General features: G+C 37.9%; 1 protein-coding gene across 4 annotated transcripts in view; it reads left to right on the top strand.

Annotated features, from left to right (window-relative positions):
• The first annotated feature begins 343 nt into the window (after window positions 1–343).
• LOC109098214 (msx2-interacting protein-like) overlaps window positions 344–15,706 on the top strand; it is a 28,233-nt gene continuing 12,870 nt past the window's right edge. For 2 of the 4 annotated variants that reach the window (XM_042750843.1, XM_042750842.1), the window contains exons 1-3: window positions 344–943; window positions 3,581–3,901; window positions 7,838–8,464. In XM_042750843.1, the coding sequence (XP_042606777.1) occupies window positions 561–943; window positions 3,581–3,901; window positions 7,838–8,464 (1,331 nt within the window). In that variant the 5' untranslated portion in view covers window positions 344–560. The other 2 variants (XM_042750844.1, XM_042750845.1) reach the window with 2 other exon arrangements.

Here is a 15,706-nt window from a genome sequence, read left to right as displayed (position 1 = left end):
TACATATTAGACAGTTGATCCTAATTGTTAACAGGCTGTACTGTCCTTAATTATTAAGCTTACATTCGACGCGACGCTTGTCTTTTCAATTAACTAATCATGTTAAAGGCATCGTTCTTGTTGTAGTTAAGACTGGGAGATGGTCCGATTACTAATCTCCCACAAATACAGACGCACGGGGCTATTATTAGAGAGTTGATTCAATTATATCTGCATTAAATTAACTAGTTCCCGAGTACAGAGGATCTCGTTATGTCTTTTGTTTTGACTTGCCAATCTTAAATAAAACAAACCAAACCCAAAAGCAAATTGAAGAAAAACAAATGGATGTGCAAACGTATACAAAGCAGCAGTACTGAAGCTAATACTGTCAACACCGTCCTGCCACTGACTCATGAATAAAGAGTCTGCGGTAAACCACACGTCTCATACATTTTACACCCCAAGATTATGATTAACTTGCATTTTTAAAGTCATGTTCTTCTACAAACAGGCGTCCAAATGTCATACTAAAGCAAAGTCAACCAATCTGACTTTTACCTTGCAATCTAAACCGGGGCATGAATCCAACGTATATGCACATTTTAACACTTAAAAGTGATTTACAATTAAATGTCATGTCCGATGATTTGATCCATGTGGTATTCCGAGTGCTCATTGCATATGCGCGATCTCGTCATGAACCGGAGCGCGCTCCTCGACAGCAAGGTTCAGGCTCTCGTAGTCAACACAGCTTTCAAATGCAAGCGGGTCCGACCGTAGTGTCGAGTCAGAGGAACTACTCGCCAACCGCAACACACGTTCAGCCGGATTTAACTCAGCAAAATCTTCTGTATGATCGGGGGACACCAAAACGCAGTATGGTCCGGGAAACCAGACATTTATGGGTGGGGAATTTACCAGAAAATGTACGAGAGGAAAAAATTGTCGAGCACTTCAAACGGTAAGTGACGGTTTGCTGAGAGCGAGACAACATCCAGCAATGTGCTTCCTTCAAGTGTTTGGGGGAAAACAATAGCGACGCACCGGTGCGGAGTTAAACCTTAAACGTGTGCCATAACTTTCGCAGCAACGCTGCTACTGAGTTGGGTTGTTTTGGCTCACTTAACATATGCTGGCTAGTGAGTTAGCTTTCGAGAGTCGCAGTCGTCGCTAGGTTGCTAATTAGCGCGGAGGGTCGCATACAAGCGCGTTACTTGTAACTGTTAGCTGTACTACTGTTGGCTTCAACTTGCGTTATTTTGCAACCCAGGTGTCAGTAGCACTATTGGAAGATAGTAACGTTTGTTGCTTGGTGGTTGAAAAAAAAAATACTGCGAGTGAGCTGAATGGGCTAAATGCTGTCTGTACTACTTAAAGCATTACAGTGGGTGTTGTTTTGAGCTCGGCTCAGATGTCATGAATGTCAGGCGAGCGGTGACTGCATCTAGAAGTCAAACAATAGCAGTGTGGGCAGACTTTCAAGACGAGTTTCGGTGTGAAAATCTTCAGGACCAGCCTGCAAAGTATCATTTATGTCAGTCTATGAACATGTGGCGACAGTTCATATTACCGCACCAATAGGACGTTTACGTTAAGTTGTCAGCCAGAAGTTTGTGTATGGCTGTGAGGTGAATATACTCGCATACATGGGCTGTTTTGTTTAGTATGGCAGCAAGACATGATATTCAGTGTTTAAAAAAACATCTAGAGTTCAAACCCACCCGCACACCCGAGGGATTTAATGTCTTTCTCACCTGTATGGATTCAGGTAACGCGAGGTAATCTATTAGAAGTTTGTTGGAACTAAATGGTGCAAATCTTTCTTGATCTGAAACAGCGTGGCGAGGTTGTTCCCTCAGTAGTGACATATTACACCCATAAATCTGACTTTAAAGTCGGTTGCTTGATTGTTTATATCGTCCCAAAACATTAATTATTATCGCACACTTCTCCATAAAAGGTAGGATATCTAAATCTGCATAAGTTACATACAGTAGGTCACGTAAAGCGAAACTAACGTTACATCGCAAATCTAAACCACATGATTGTTTATATCGTCGCAAAATGTTAACTGTATTATTAACTGTATATGCGACGAAGCTATTATAAACATTAACGTCATGTTTTTTTTCTGTAAAGCCCCTTAAAACAATGTTAGTTAGTGTAAAAATGCGCTATACATATATAAATGACTTGACTAAAAATTGCATAACGAGTTTATTGACCACATTCATTACCTACACGTACGCATAGTCTGTCAGTCACATTTGTACAAATACAAACAAAACACACAGACGTAACGTTACTCTTTGAAAAATGCAGGTGTGATCGAACTCCTCATAATGTTGTTTTTGTTTGGTTGTATAGCCTGTATTGTGCTGGAGATGTTTAGGCTATACATCATAACGATACATAGCAGGATATTACTTTGCGAGTCGAGCACACAGGGAGGCAGGCACTAGTATGAGAGAACCTACATATGAGATTTGTGTTAATAATTTATTCATTTCAGACCAACCGCTTTGTTGTCTCAACGGCAGGCTTTTGTTCACACGCCTGTCTATTTAGATTTGAATCGTGGTAATAACGGTCGCCCCTTGAATGGGAACTAAATTAAAACACGCTCATGCTCAACTGTGACGGAATATTAAAGGAGAAATAGTTTTCTGTTGGATACAGGAAATAAATAGAGATATATACGTTTATATAAATAAATGGAACATATGTACCCCGAAGTGATTAGTGTACGGTGTCTGTCAAAGCGCAGGTCAGTGCGGCAGAGGTATTCTTGAAGATGGGGGACGCGAGAATGAATAAGCAGCAGTGTGAATAGGTTTGTAAAATGGCGACGTAGATTGTGTAGTGAGTGTGAGAACTGGTGTGTCAGACAGCTGCTCACCTAGAACACCCAGTTGAATGCCTATTGCTTATTAAACATTTTAATATTTTGCTTACCAAGAGTTGTTTTGACCCCCATGTACACCTGTCATCTGTTTACGTATGTTTTGTTTATTTGTTGGATGATTGACAGCAAATTAATGTGTAGTATATTTACATGAGGCTTATACAAGCACCATATTTCAAGAGTCGTACAGTAAAAATTAACGTACATTTATTAGACATGTCCAGAAGAGGTAAAAAGAGCTGATCAAAACATCATAATGATGTTTCAAGCCTGAATGATTTGACAGAATTATGACATTTGACTGAATTCTGATATCGCAAATACATATTGTGCAGCAAGATTCTGTTTTGCAATTCTGTGGTAAACCAGAAACAGGCCATCAAAATCTGATATTTGCTATACTGTCACAATTATTGGATGTATTCAAATGAAAGGAGATATTACTGGCATATGGTAAAGTGGTACATTTTTGTGTGATGATGCAGAAGGCAGGCTGTTTTTATTTGAATAGCTTTATTTACATATTGCACAAATGACTGGCATGCAGGTTTTCACCATCTAATCTGCCATGTGGATTGGCAGTATGTATGATGGTTATTCATATCAACATAGCTTAATTGATTGCAAGTACCATGCAATGCATTTGTGTTTGCTACAATTAAATACCTTTTCTGCTGTTTTTTGCTTTTTTAGGTATGGACGTGTGGAGAGTGTCAAGGTGCTCCCGAAACGTGGATCGGAGGGTGGAGTGGCAGCGTTTGTGGATTTTGTGGACATTAAGAGTGCTCAGAAAGCTCATAATTCTGTCAACAAGATGGGAGACAGGGACCTACGCACCGATTACAATGAGCCAGGAACTATTCCCAGTGCAGCTCGAGGCCTGGAAGATAGCCTGCCCATAGCCACTCGTGGGCGGGATGTTTCAGGGTTCACAAGGGGGGCGGGGGGCCCTGTGTATGGGCCCCCTGTGTCACTCCACAGCAGAGAGGGACGCTTTGAACGCAGACTAGACGGGTAAGTGGACATAGTTTTTCTGAAGGCAGGGGGACCATTCGTTTCTTGTAACTCATCTCTCCCTCCCAGTTATTTCCGTCATTAATTGGGCTAATTTATTGTTTTGGGGCGGGTGACATGAGGGAAATTAAGAGAACACACTGGAGGGGGTTAATTTGGGCATCACGCATTGATGGTTGAGGTCTGTCATCGCTCACCGTGTAAAGCAAACCAGTTTTGAAGTTTATCAAAGCATGGTGAACATGCACCGAAATTCATTATCATTATGTAGAGATTAGCGTGCCTCTGCATGGGGATTCTCTCAGAGTTGGATATCGCTGCGAAGAGAATCCAGGGCATGTTTTGGATATCAAAATATTCCGGGATTTCTGGAAGCGAGAGCGAATCCGTGACCGCGGCCTTACCTGGAATTGCCCTATTCTGGAGTACAGTACCGCCCAAGGTGGATTAATGGGTTACATCATGTGTTTTTGCTCTGTTATTGTAACTCAATTACAGTGTTGATCAATTAAGACCCATTGATTGGTAATTGGATTATTGAAATGGGTGGTTTAGGAATCCGTTCTTTCCATTCCATGATCTGGAGCGCTCTGGATGGTATTCTCTGGATTCTTAATCACACTGGATTAATACTACCCAATGACAAAGGATATTCTATCACTACGGTTTCTTTTCTCTTTTTTTTTTCTCGGGATTATTTGTGGTGTTAGGGTTTGCCTTTTAAATACATGGGAGACTTCTGCCATTGATCATGGTAGAATGTGACAGAAACGCAGTGAGCAAATCTCTTTATTTATTCCTTACTTATTTCTAGACCATTTAAGTAAATTTTTGCTTTTTTTCCTAAATGCCAAAGAAAAAAAATGGATTAAAAGTAGCATTTGGTCTAATATACCGAAGAAAGAACTGATTTTTGGATCCACACAATAAAGCATGGAGGTATTGCTATTGTGGGGCTAAAGACATCTCAGTTTGGATGTGAAATATGCCACTGGATTACAAAGCCCCATAACGGATCTGGGACTACAGCAGACTATGGATACACTACAATTAAGAAGAAAGTCGGTTTCTCCTAATGGACTATTCCAATGCCATTGGATTATTGATCTCTTTTTCCAAACATCAATGAAGATTCCACTGGGATTTGTAAAACATTGATCGAATGCCCATTTCTTCAGAGTTGACTTGGATTATTACTATTCACAGCAGTTAGGACATTGGTACCTTGTTCTGTCGGGATATCAGAGAAATGTACTGTTTTCAGCTGTAAGGAGGTGGTGAGATAAGAGTCCAAATAACTGAGTCTATTTTTTTAATGCATTGAAGAGGGATTTATAAGGATAGAGGCATCATGCAGAACATTTTTACATTTTCAAATTGTTAAAAATCTACAGAGACATTTCGCTTCAAAGGACTAATGAAAATAAAGAACACAAGTAATGCTGTATGAAGAACAACATTATGGATTTATATTTTTGGACATCTTTCTCCAGCCTGTTTTTGATCTGATGGGGATTTTTTTTTACACTGAACTGAGTTAGACGTTCTACCTCCTGACTTTTACCTCCATACGCTTTTCCCATATTGATATTGACTTATTTTTTTAAGATGCATGGATTCTTTTTGGCCGAACTATTATGTTGGATCCTGAAAGATAAGGATTACTTCGTTGTTTTTTTCTTACCATTCTACATTTTTAACCCCCTTTTTTGCTCACAAAGTTCTGTCTCCCTAAATTGTATTTGGAATTGTAGGTCGGGTTACCGCTGTCTGAAAAGGTTGGTATGTTCAGCCCTGTGTATTTTAGCTGTTCTCTAACCCCTAGTTTGATCCCCTGTCTTTTTTTCCATCTCCCACTAACAGATGTAGCTGTTAAACAGGCTGTTTTTAGTAGCTTGTTGGCATTTGCAGATTTTTACCTCACTTTGCTGTCCCTCTCCTGATTCTCACTCTTTTTCACACTCCCTGGCTTTTTGCCTCTCTGCTTTACCTACGTGAATAATTTGAATATCGTTTGAGGCTTATGAAGAAAAAAAGGTTCAAATGACTTAAAAGAATACAGCAAAGCTAGCCAAACGCATAACAGCTCTATGAAAATGGAGGAGATGGCAAATGAACTGTGGAGTGTTGTGATGCAATGTGTCACCACTGTTTGTCAGTTCTTGTGGAAATTACAGGAGAAGGTTGATCACAGTCAAGTTACACAGCTGGCTTCACTAAACAAAAGCATCTATTTCTAATGGAAACCAAACTTATTTAATTTAACTAGGTCAGATTTGTTGCAACATGCTCACACCTTTTAGTGATTAGAAATGACAGAATTTACTTAAATAGCTAATATATTAATGTGTAAATTCTTGTATTATAAATAGCAAATTTACACATTAATATATTAGCTGTGCTGCTTGGCAACCATGCAGTTATTAATGGTCAGTGGTCGGTATAACTTTGCAAAATATTAGTTTATTCTGATTATTATCATTATTAATAATAAATGTAACTGTTGGTAGCTCTGTTGCAAGATTAAACAGATTTTAGGTACACTGCTTGTTGTGCCTAAGAACAATTCTTAACCGTGGTAATATTATTTTAATAGACTACTTCTCATAGTTTAGGCTATTGGTTATTAATATTTTCTGTTGCACACTTTAGACTATTCAAGTTTAAAAACATAAATGAAATGATTTTTATTTGCAATCTGTATGATTTGTATAAGTACCAAAGGATTTATCATTGTAAGATATTGTAAAACCGGCAGGTAGATTGACTGGTTTAAAACTATTACGTGTTCTATTAAATTAGCAGAACTCGGTATAAATATATAAAATGTAAAATGTAAAAATATTACTATATGTAGGTTTTTGACTATGTAGGGTTGTGGAATGATTGCAGTTATGTTTTAATAGTTTGAAAAGGGCTACTGAAACTGAAAGTCTTCAAGTGTTTCAAAATGGCTATTAAAGTGAAGCTAAGATGTTTAGCGTGTCATGGCGTCCCAGCCGCCCCTTTTACTCATTCCATTTCGTTAGGGTTTATTTTGTTCATCTTTAAAAAAACAAAACAAAAAATAAACATGGTTTAGGATCACTCTCCACATGAATCATTATTCTTCAGCCTGACCAGAACAAATGATGTTGGAGCGTATTATTGTAAAAGAGCTTTATTCCAAAATAATGAGTTTTATAACCTGTGGCTTTGATTTTATTCTTTGAGAATGACTTAATTGTATTCATGAAACCTCATTCCGTTTAGTTAATTAAATCACAAAATGAGACCGTAATCCGTGGTTATGTCATTCTATCATAGAAGGGAAGTAGGTTGTCTGGAACTTCTAATTAAAAGAGATATTTGCTTTATTATGTTCATGGTAATGCAGAAGAAAATAACTGTATCTAATTGGTCATCTCTAAGTGTAATGTATTTGCAATTTCTCATGAAGAAAGACAACAAAAACAACAACAAAAACAGTAGTTTTATGAGTGTTCATTTTAGTTATCTAGAAAATTGTAAATTGCAATTGTAAAGTAAATGAATCTCCTCTGATTTTTTTTTTCCTGTAGCCTGTGTAACTTGGAATGTGACTGACCATAGCATGCATGACTTTTGTCATGCATTATTTTCTACCCTTTTGTTTTCAGTATGGATTCAGTTTGATTTCTGAAATGCAAAAAGAGTAAATTGCAAAAGCAAAATCCCCCAAATGAATAAACAAACAAAAATGTCCAAGATGTCCTGTCCTGGTATTTATATTGAATGCTACAAGAAAAGACAGTCCAAGACAGCATCTTTCCAACATGCACTTGCAGTCTATGTTTTGATTAAATCACTCTTCAATGCATGTCACTTGACTCGTATGCCTGTCAGGGATGAAAATAACATTCATTTCATTCTTTCCATTTTTCTTTGCCATCCTCCATCCCTTTCCTTGTCATGTAGGGCTGCGGACGGTCGGGAGCGGTCTTACGATCACAGTGCCTATGGACACCATGAGCGTAGCAGCAGCAACAGCAGTAGTTTCGACCGCCAACGTCACTATGAAACAGATTATTACAGAGACTCTAGGGACCGGGTCCTGAGTGGAGCTAGCGGGAGTGCCAGTTCTGCCAGTGGCAGCATTGGAAGCAGCTCATCAGGGGCCAGTGTAGGTGTTGCAGGGAGTGTTGCAGGAAGCACCGGTGCTGGTGGAAGCAGTAGCAGCGCTGCTGGAGTAGTAAGTGGCGATTCGACACCGGGAGGCATTGCCTACTATGGTTCACGAAGCCGGAGCCCTACTCGTTTTGAGACTACAGACACTCGCTATGAGCCCCGTGCCCGTGAAACTTTCACACTCGCCAGTGTGGTCCATCGGGATTTATACAGAGAAGAAAGAGGCAGACGAGGAGAAAGGACATACCACCACAGTCGCAGTCGTTCACCACACTCTTCGCAATCACACAATCCATCACCACAGAGGCTGCCGAATCAAGCAGCGCGGCCGGCACGCTCCCGCAGTGGCTCAGGATCCCGCAGTCGTTCCTCCAGCTCTGACTCTGTCAGCAGCACCAGCAGCAGCGGCAGTGGCAGGTAAGTGCAATAAAGCATCTTGGTGCATCTCTTTAGCATACTGATGCCAGTACATTTAAAGGGGTCATATGATGCTGCTAAAAAGAACATTATTGTGTGTATTTGGTGTAATGAAATGTGTTTATGCAGTTTAAGGTTAAACAAAAAAACACATTATTTTCCACACACTGTACATTATTGTTTCTCCTCTATGCCCCGCATCTGAAACGTGTCGATTTTTACAAAGCTCAATGCTCTGAAAAGCGAGGTGTGCTGTGATTGGCCAGCTATCCAGTGCTTTGTGATTGGCCGAATGCCTCAAGCGTGTGACGGAAATGTTACGCCTCTTAACATATTTTAATGCCTTGTCCGGCCGGAGCGACGAGACATAAAGCCCATTATAAACGTGATATAAACATGATTTCTAGTCGTGTCTTCTTTTGGAAGGCAAAAAAAAGTAGTTTCGCTTTCTCAATGAAACAGCGTCACACACCGCAGCCTTGAGTGAGCAGAGGCCAGAGGCCTAGAGTGAGCCGTGGTCTAGAGTGAGCCACGGCCAGCTTGAGTGCGCAGAGGCGGGTGACTTGAGAACGGTGCAGCAGGCGGATTCTATGAAGGAGCGTACCTTGGGCTTGCAGCAACCACATGTGACGACCCCGGGCTGGACTCCGCTTCATCCATGGTGAAAGCCGATTCGGCGAACCACAGTGCAAAGTTTTTCCTCAGCGACCAGCACGGATCAGCTCCAGGCATGACGAAGCAGATATCATCCTCTTTTGGAAGGCCAAACAAAGTAGTTTTGCTTTCACAGTGAAACACACAGAGTCTATACGACATGGTGGTGGCGGCAGCAACAACAATACTACAACGAGAATAAAAGGTACGCCGCCTTTCTTTGTGTGAACATCTGGGCGGCGTTATGCAAATCTTCCCACATAGTGACGTAGCTATGTGGGGGCATGTTAGAACGAGCCGTTTCAGAGGGGCGTGGACGAGGCTCAACTTTTATAAAGAATATCTCTTTGGATTTGAGACTTCAGTCTTTGCAATTTCACAGATCTTCTTTATTCACCAATAGATTGTAACATTCCAAAGAAATCGCATCACATCACACCACCAAAATAAAATAAAAAATTTAAATTAAAAGTTCACCCAAAAAAAAAAAAAATTAAATTCAATCTTTATTCAAGTTGTTTCAGACTTGTGTGAATTATTTTTTGTCCTGCTGAGGAAATCTTCTAATTACTTTTTTTTTTTTTTTTTTTTTTTGCCATACGTTGAAAGTCATAGGGGGGACCTGTTACCCATATTCTTCAGAATATCTTCTTTTGTGTTTGACAAAAATAATTGAAACTGGATATCATGTAGTTACTCGGTCTATAAAATTATAAACACACTGTTGCTGGAAAATGGTGGCATATGATGCACATTATAACAGGTTTCAAGAATACCACAAGTCACTTTTGCAATTTCATCAAAACCTTATCTGTTAGCCAGCTAGATAGCATTATCTTTCTGAAAAATCAGCAGAATTTGCAACAGCAATGTAGATTTCATCACAGAAAATCAAACATTTAAGTTACAGGGAATAAAAATGGATGCAGTAGATCTATGAATGTAACATTTTTAGTGGCAAAGCAGCACTGACTGGAAAAGGCCAAATGACTGTCCCGTCAACTTGCCCAAAACTCCCTCACACTGGTCATCATTGTTGAGCCATGTTTGTGCGGCTTTTAGTACTTAAACAACAGTATGGAATTTTTGTTCCTTTTGAAGAATATGTACAAAATTCTTATGTGCTGTTTAAAATGTGCATTTTTCAGTGTTAACATACTTTATCCAAAACGAATATGCACAGGCGAGTAAATCATTTGTAGATTGTGGCTGTGACACTATCCGTCAGTGTTTTATTTGTTTGAGCATCTTGACCAGCCTGACACAGCAACTCTGGATCAACAATTAGCTTGAGTTTGAGTCAGGACCTGTTTGGCACATAAATTACATTTAAACATCTCTTAGCATGCTGATGCTTCAAAAAGTTCTGAGAACTTCCACAGCCATTGATTAACCCTTTAAATTCATCATAGCATGACAAAGGCAGTCATAGTAGGATACTTCTCAGTTGCTAAGTTGTTGATCTTTGGACTCAATCCACATGCTCATGTAATGGCATGTGATAGCTTTGTTTTTGCTGTTCTTGGTGATCCCCTAGGTTTTTAAGTGGTCGATAACAATGGATACTGATTACAAATTAAGTAGTTAGTCAGTAACGGTAAACATACTTTTGTTGTCGTTCATCATTGCTTATCTCCCAGTCAACGTTTACTGTTTTAAAAGATGCTTGTTGCCTTTTCTTTTTGTATTAAATTATCCCTGGATGCTATAAAAAGAAACCAGAGACATTTTTAAATGTTTTTTTTCCACTTACAATGAAGACTATTGTTATGTTAAGCAACTTTCTACTAAATGGATTACAGTTCTTATTAGTATTCACCCATTTCAAGACAGTAGGTAATAGATGCACCTTTGGTCTGTGAGGAAAGGTTTCTCTTACATGTGGCCACCAAGATCTTTCCTCATGTTTCTTTTTTTTTTCTGTAAAACTGATCAAGCTCAACAGATTACATCAAGATTGTTAGTGTATGGTGAGCAACCTTTTGTTTATTTAACATTAACCTCTCAACCACACCGGTTATGTCCACTTAACTACTTATGTGACTTTTAAATCTAATTAACTGCACTAGTGATAATTTTGTATTGCATCATAATACTTTAAAAAAAAACTTTAAAAAATATCCATTTCTCCTAAATACATTCCTTAAAATTAAAAAAATTAAAGCAAAAAAAAATGATAAAGTCCAATGAAAGGAATACTTCTTATGCAAACTTTTTTTTCTTTTTTCGTCTCATTCCTGACCCAGTTGCAGATTTGGCTTTGAGGGCTTTGAGTCGGCATATTGAGATGCCCTGGAGTGAATATGTGTGTAAGCCATAACTGCTCTTGTCAAGCATTGCCCCCAGCAGGTTTTGGACTATAACTTTATCTTTGTGTTAATCTCATTTTTTCCTTGAATTTTAAAATGTAGGAAATGTTTTAGGACAAATATTTAAACCGTTATAGATGACACTATCAAAGGGAATTCATTTAGTTAGGTTTCCACCTCTAACCATTTAGCTTTTAAGCATATCCAAAGACAGAAGCCTTATTGTTTTAGTCGACGTATAAATCTATTAATAAGTTCAGTTCTTTAATATTTGGTTCTTTTATTTATTTATTTTTTTTACTATTTTTTTTTACTTGTATTTATGGACAGCATAAATACAGCCTGGGTAATCACTTGCATGTTATTGTTAAACAGCTGGGTGAAACTTAAATTCATAGACTTCTTGGTCTGCACCTCTGTGCTGTTGACTCTTCATAACCAGGAAATATATTTGTTGAAATAGTGAAAAACAAACGTACTAGTCAAGGTGCTTTCTCAGTAAATCATTACCAGTTAGAGGAAGTAATTGGAAACCAGTTACTGATGTCAACAATGACATCATATTTAAATAGTCCGAATGTTGAGAAAGGTGTCTATATAATTTTCAGTATTTTCAGCTGAACTTTTCATTAATGACAACTAGGGCTGGGCGATATAAATATATATATATATATAAAATTATATCTCGATATTGTCAATTTGTTTACGATATTCGATATGTATCTTGATATGTTTGCATTTGCATTTAAATAATAAAAAAACTCTAGACCAAGTGATCACTTACTGCTTTTTATTAAATTAACATGTATATGTAACTTAAGTAGTGCAAAACAAGTACAGAAAGTGCATTCTGTTAACTTTTTTAGTGCATGCAATTCACAATTTACACTGTGCAACTGGGGGAAATAATTAAACTGTGATAAGTATCTTTTACAGGTTTTTAGTTAAGAACACACGTCTGTCTACTGTCTCTGGTTTAAGAGAAGCTCTGTGGCATAAAACTGTGTTCCCACTGGCACTAAAAACCCTCTCAGATGGGGAGCTATTTGCTGAAGCACATAGGTATTTCTTATATAGAAATTAATACCAAAGACTTATACACTCTCTCTGTCTATATTATGAAAACTGGTAAAACAAATGAAAAATATTATAACAGTGAAATTCCCATTAGTAATTCCACATTGCCATAGCCTATGTTTCTCTATTCACACAACAGCGATTGAGTTGGTGCCTTTATAAAGCGACCACAATCGCAAACAGTACAGTCGAGATCTCATGAAAGAACACAGACCGGCTGAATGATGCTTTCATTTAGATCGCTAAACTCCAGCTTGTTTGTTTTTCAGATTATCTGCGGTGGCGCTTTCACAATGAAGAGTGAGCGTTTGTATGCGCATGGTTGCCAGATTGCTTAAAATAAGCAAAAACACCAGGAAGAAAATATATATATAAGTAACAGCGTAGCCCTGATTCGGGGATTTGAACTCTTGATATCTGGCAACCGCATTCATGAAAGCTCGCGTAGTAGAGGCATGTAGAGCAGTCCGCAATAACATGTTCCATTTTTGGACGTTCAGCGCGTTCTTTTGGGAAAGTATGCTTGAATTTGAAATATTCATATTCTAATTTTACATCGTCATCAAAAACCCTAGTATAAAAAGAAGTATCTTATATAATTTGAAATCAAGACATGATCAAGTTGTCTTCACTAGGTGTAGACTGGGGCACTCAAGACTTACCCATGGGATTTTATTAATAGGCGAAGTTCATCCTTTATGTCTTTCATGTAAAGTTCCTTTGACTATTAAGCATATTTTGTTGAATTGTAATTTTTATGATGCTGCTAGAAAACGCTTTTATTCAGAAACATGCTTGCATGGAATATTTGAAAATGTACCACCTGAATGTATTTTAGATTTTCTGTCTTATGTTAAGTTAAAAATTTTTATATAATGTAAGTTTTATGGTTGATACTGAACTTTTTTGCCATGTAAATAGCTATGATGCTAACATGGTGTAAAAAACTTAATAAACAAACAAACAAACATCATCAAAATAATTGCAATATTATCGCTAATATTTGATATATCGCCCAGCCCTAATGACAACCCCAATGTTACAGAGTCATGAAACTCTAAAGGCTTTTTCACACCAAAGCGATGATTGGTGTGATTAAAAATTGAATTTAATTCACATGCAAAAGCAGCTCTGTTGTCTCTCTGTTTTTGTATTTAATGTTGTTTGATAAATGGCAGATTTGCAAAAATTCTAAATTGTGTACTGTTGTCCTGTGTAATCATCAATTCTTGCAGTTTCATTATTGAGCGTGTTTGCTGTTTCTTTTGTCCTTGTCTGAACAGACAAATCACATGCAAACTGTGTATCTTGGTGACAACAGGCCTAAAATATGAGATGTTGACTGACCTAGTTGACGTTGCGTTCTTTCACTCGGTGATGCTGACCAGGCTAGACACTGGCTTAAGGCATTGGGTCAGCCATCAATGACTCATACTTCAGTATCATTTGTGTGCAAGATGCATTTTGGGAGTGATTGACAAGTGGCCCTGCGGCTTTAGGACATCAACACAGACCTTCACTTGTAATGAGATGTGGTACATTTGCATGCCATAAATTCTCTGGAGACTGGACATAGGTCATGTTAAACATCCTTTTCTGCTTGTTTCTATTCTCCTTTAAATGTTATTGCAAGGCCACACTGTTACTCTCTAATGCCTTTTAAAACTGTTACCTTTAGAAAATGCCTTCATCCTAGACAGAGCTGTTCCATGTGCATCAGACACGCAGCAAACAGTGCAAGGCAGATAGAGACAAAGCTCATAGCAGACCAATGAAAAGCACTAGCTAGCTTTCTTTGCTAACCATTTAGTAGTAGGAAGCACCAAAAAAACTTACCTGGGATTGAATCCAAAAACGTCTGTTACCTATTTGTAATGTTGTTAAACCTCTAAGAAATGGAAAGGTTTTTCTATTGATGCCTAAGGCTAAATTTAGCTGAGTGATAGTCACCCAGAGGGTGAAAATGTTCTGCTCGTGATGATTTTATTTTTAGTGCAAAATTCTATTTGAAATGAATAAAGAAATTTTTGAATGTTACACTTTAAACATCCAGTTGGCTTCCATAGGAATTGAGTGCCGTTTTATATTAATATTTGTTTGTAGACATGCAAGGAAATCTTGAGGGTGACACTTTCATTTTCTTTGACTTAAATACTTTTTTTTTTTTTTTTTTTTTTTTTTTTTTTTTTTTTGGAAAGCAGAGTTGGTTCTTTTATAAATAAGGGCCATTGTGCATATTAAAAAAATGAAGCATATTGTTTTCCTTATTAGTTGTATTGTACCCTCTTCTTGAGGAGAAAATGCTGTAGGGGAATTTTAAGAAACAACGCCTGGTGTATTTTCACACTGCCCACTTGAACTCCCCCCACCCCCGTGAGATCCAGTTGGAACTGGAAATTTCTAGCCACTGCTGGCTCCCTGCCCACTCCCACAGGCCAGCCCCTATCAGCCGCACTTCTGAGAGCGAGAGCGAGTGAGAAGAGAGGGCAGTGCAAAGATGTAAACAGACAAAAGGAAAGCCATGTATATGGCTGAATCATTGAGGAAAGAATTATCCACTGTAATTTAAGTGTCAGTGTAAGGCAGTTAATATATTTATATGTAGCATTTTAAATTTATAAGCATAATGAAAGAAAGATGGATTTGTGTATATGCATTTATTTAATTATTATTCTAATATTACAATTGTGCAAGCTACCAAATGACTTTATTTGAATAGAAAGAACCAAGCACTTGGTTGTTTCTGTTCAAATACACTGATTTAAATTTTGAACAAATTTCAGCTTTTCATGCAGTCATGTGGTGGCTTGCACATCAGTGGCTATATGGATATGTAGAGAAATAAAGCATTAATTCACTAATTGAACCTTGAAAATGACTAGCCTAACACCAGTGTAGTATTTATGTAGATTTAGTACAGCCTCATACAAAAGAATGTCAGGTGTTCTTGCCAGTCCTTTCTGTGTGAGTGGAGGAATTAGTTTTAGATATCCACTTTTTTTTCCTCTGTAATACTCTGTTGCAGCTGCCAAATAAGATTACCTAGAGTGTGGTAGATACTTTCACATGTTTCTTTTTTGCAGTACTGACAGAATTTCTTTTTTGCAATAGTGCCTCTCTGAGGTGGAAAAATAAACTGCATGAATAAACTGTATTAGCTGTTACATATATTAGCTTTATTTTATGTACGATATGTTTAGTA

The sequence above is a fragment of the Cyprinus carpio genome, chromosome B23 (genome assembly GCF_018340385.1).
Source record: "Cyprinus carpio isolate SPL01 chromosome B23, ASM1834038v1, whole genome shotgun sequence".
Lineage (NCBI taxonomy): Eukaryota > Metazoa > Chordata > Actinopteri > Cypriniformes > Cyprinidae > Cyprinus > Cyprinus carpio.
The sequence above is the reverse complement of the archived record's forward strand: the minus strand, read 5'-3'. Positions and strand labels throughout refer to the sequence as shown.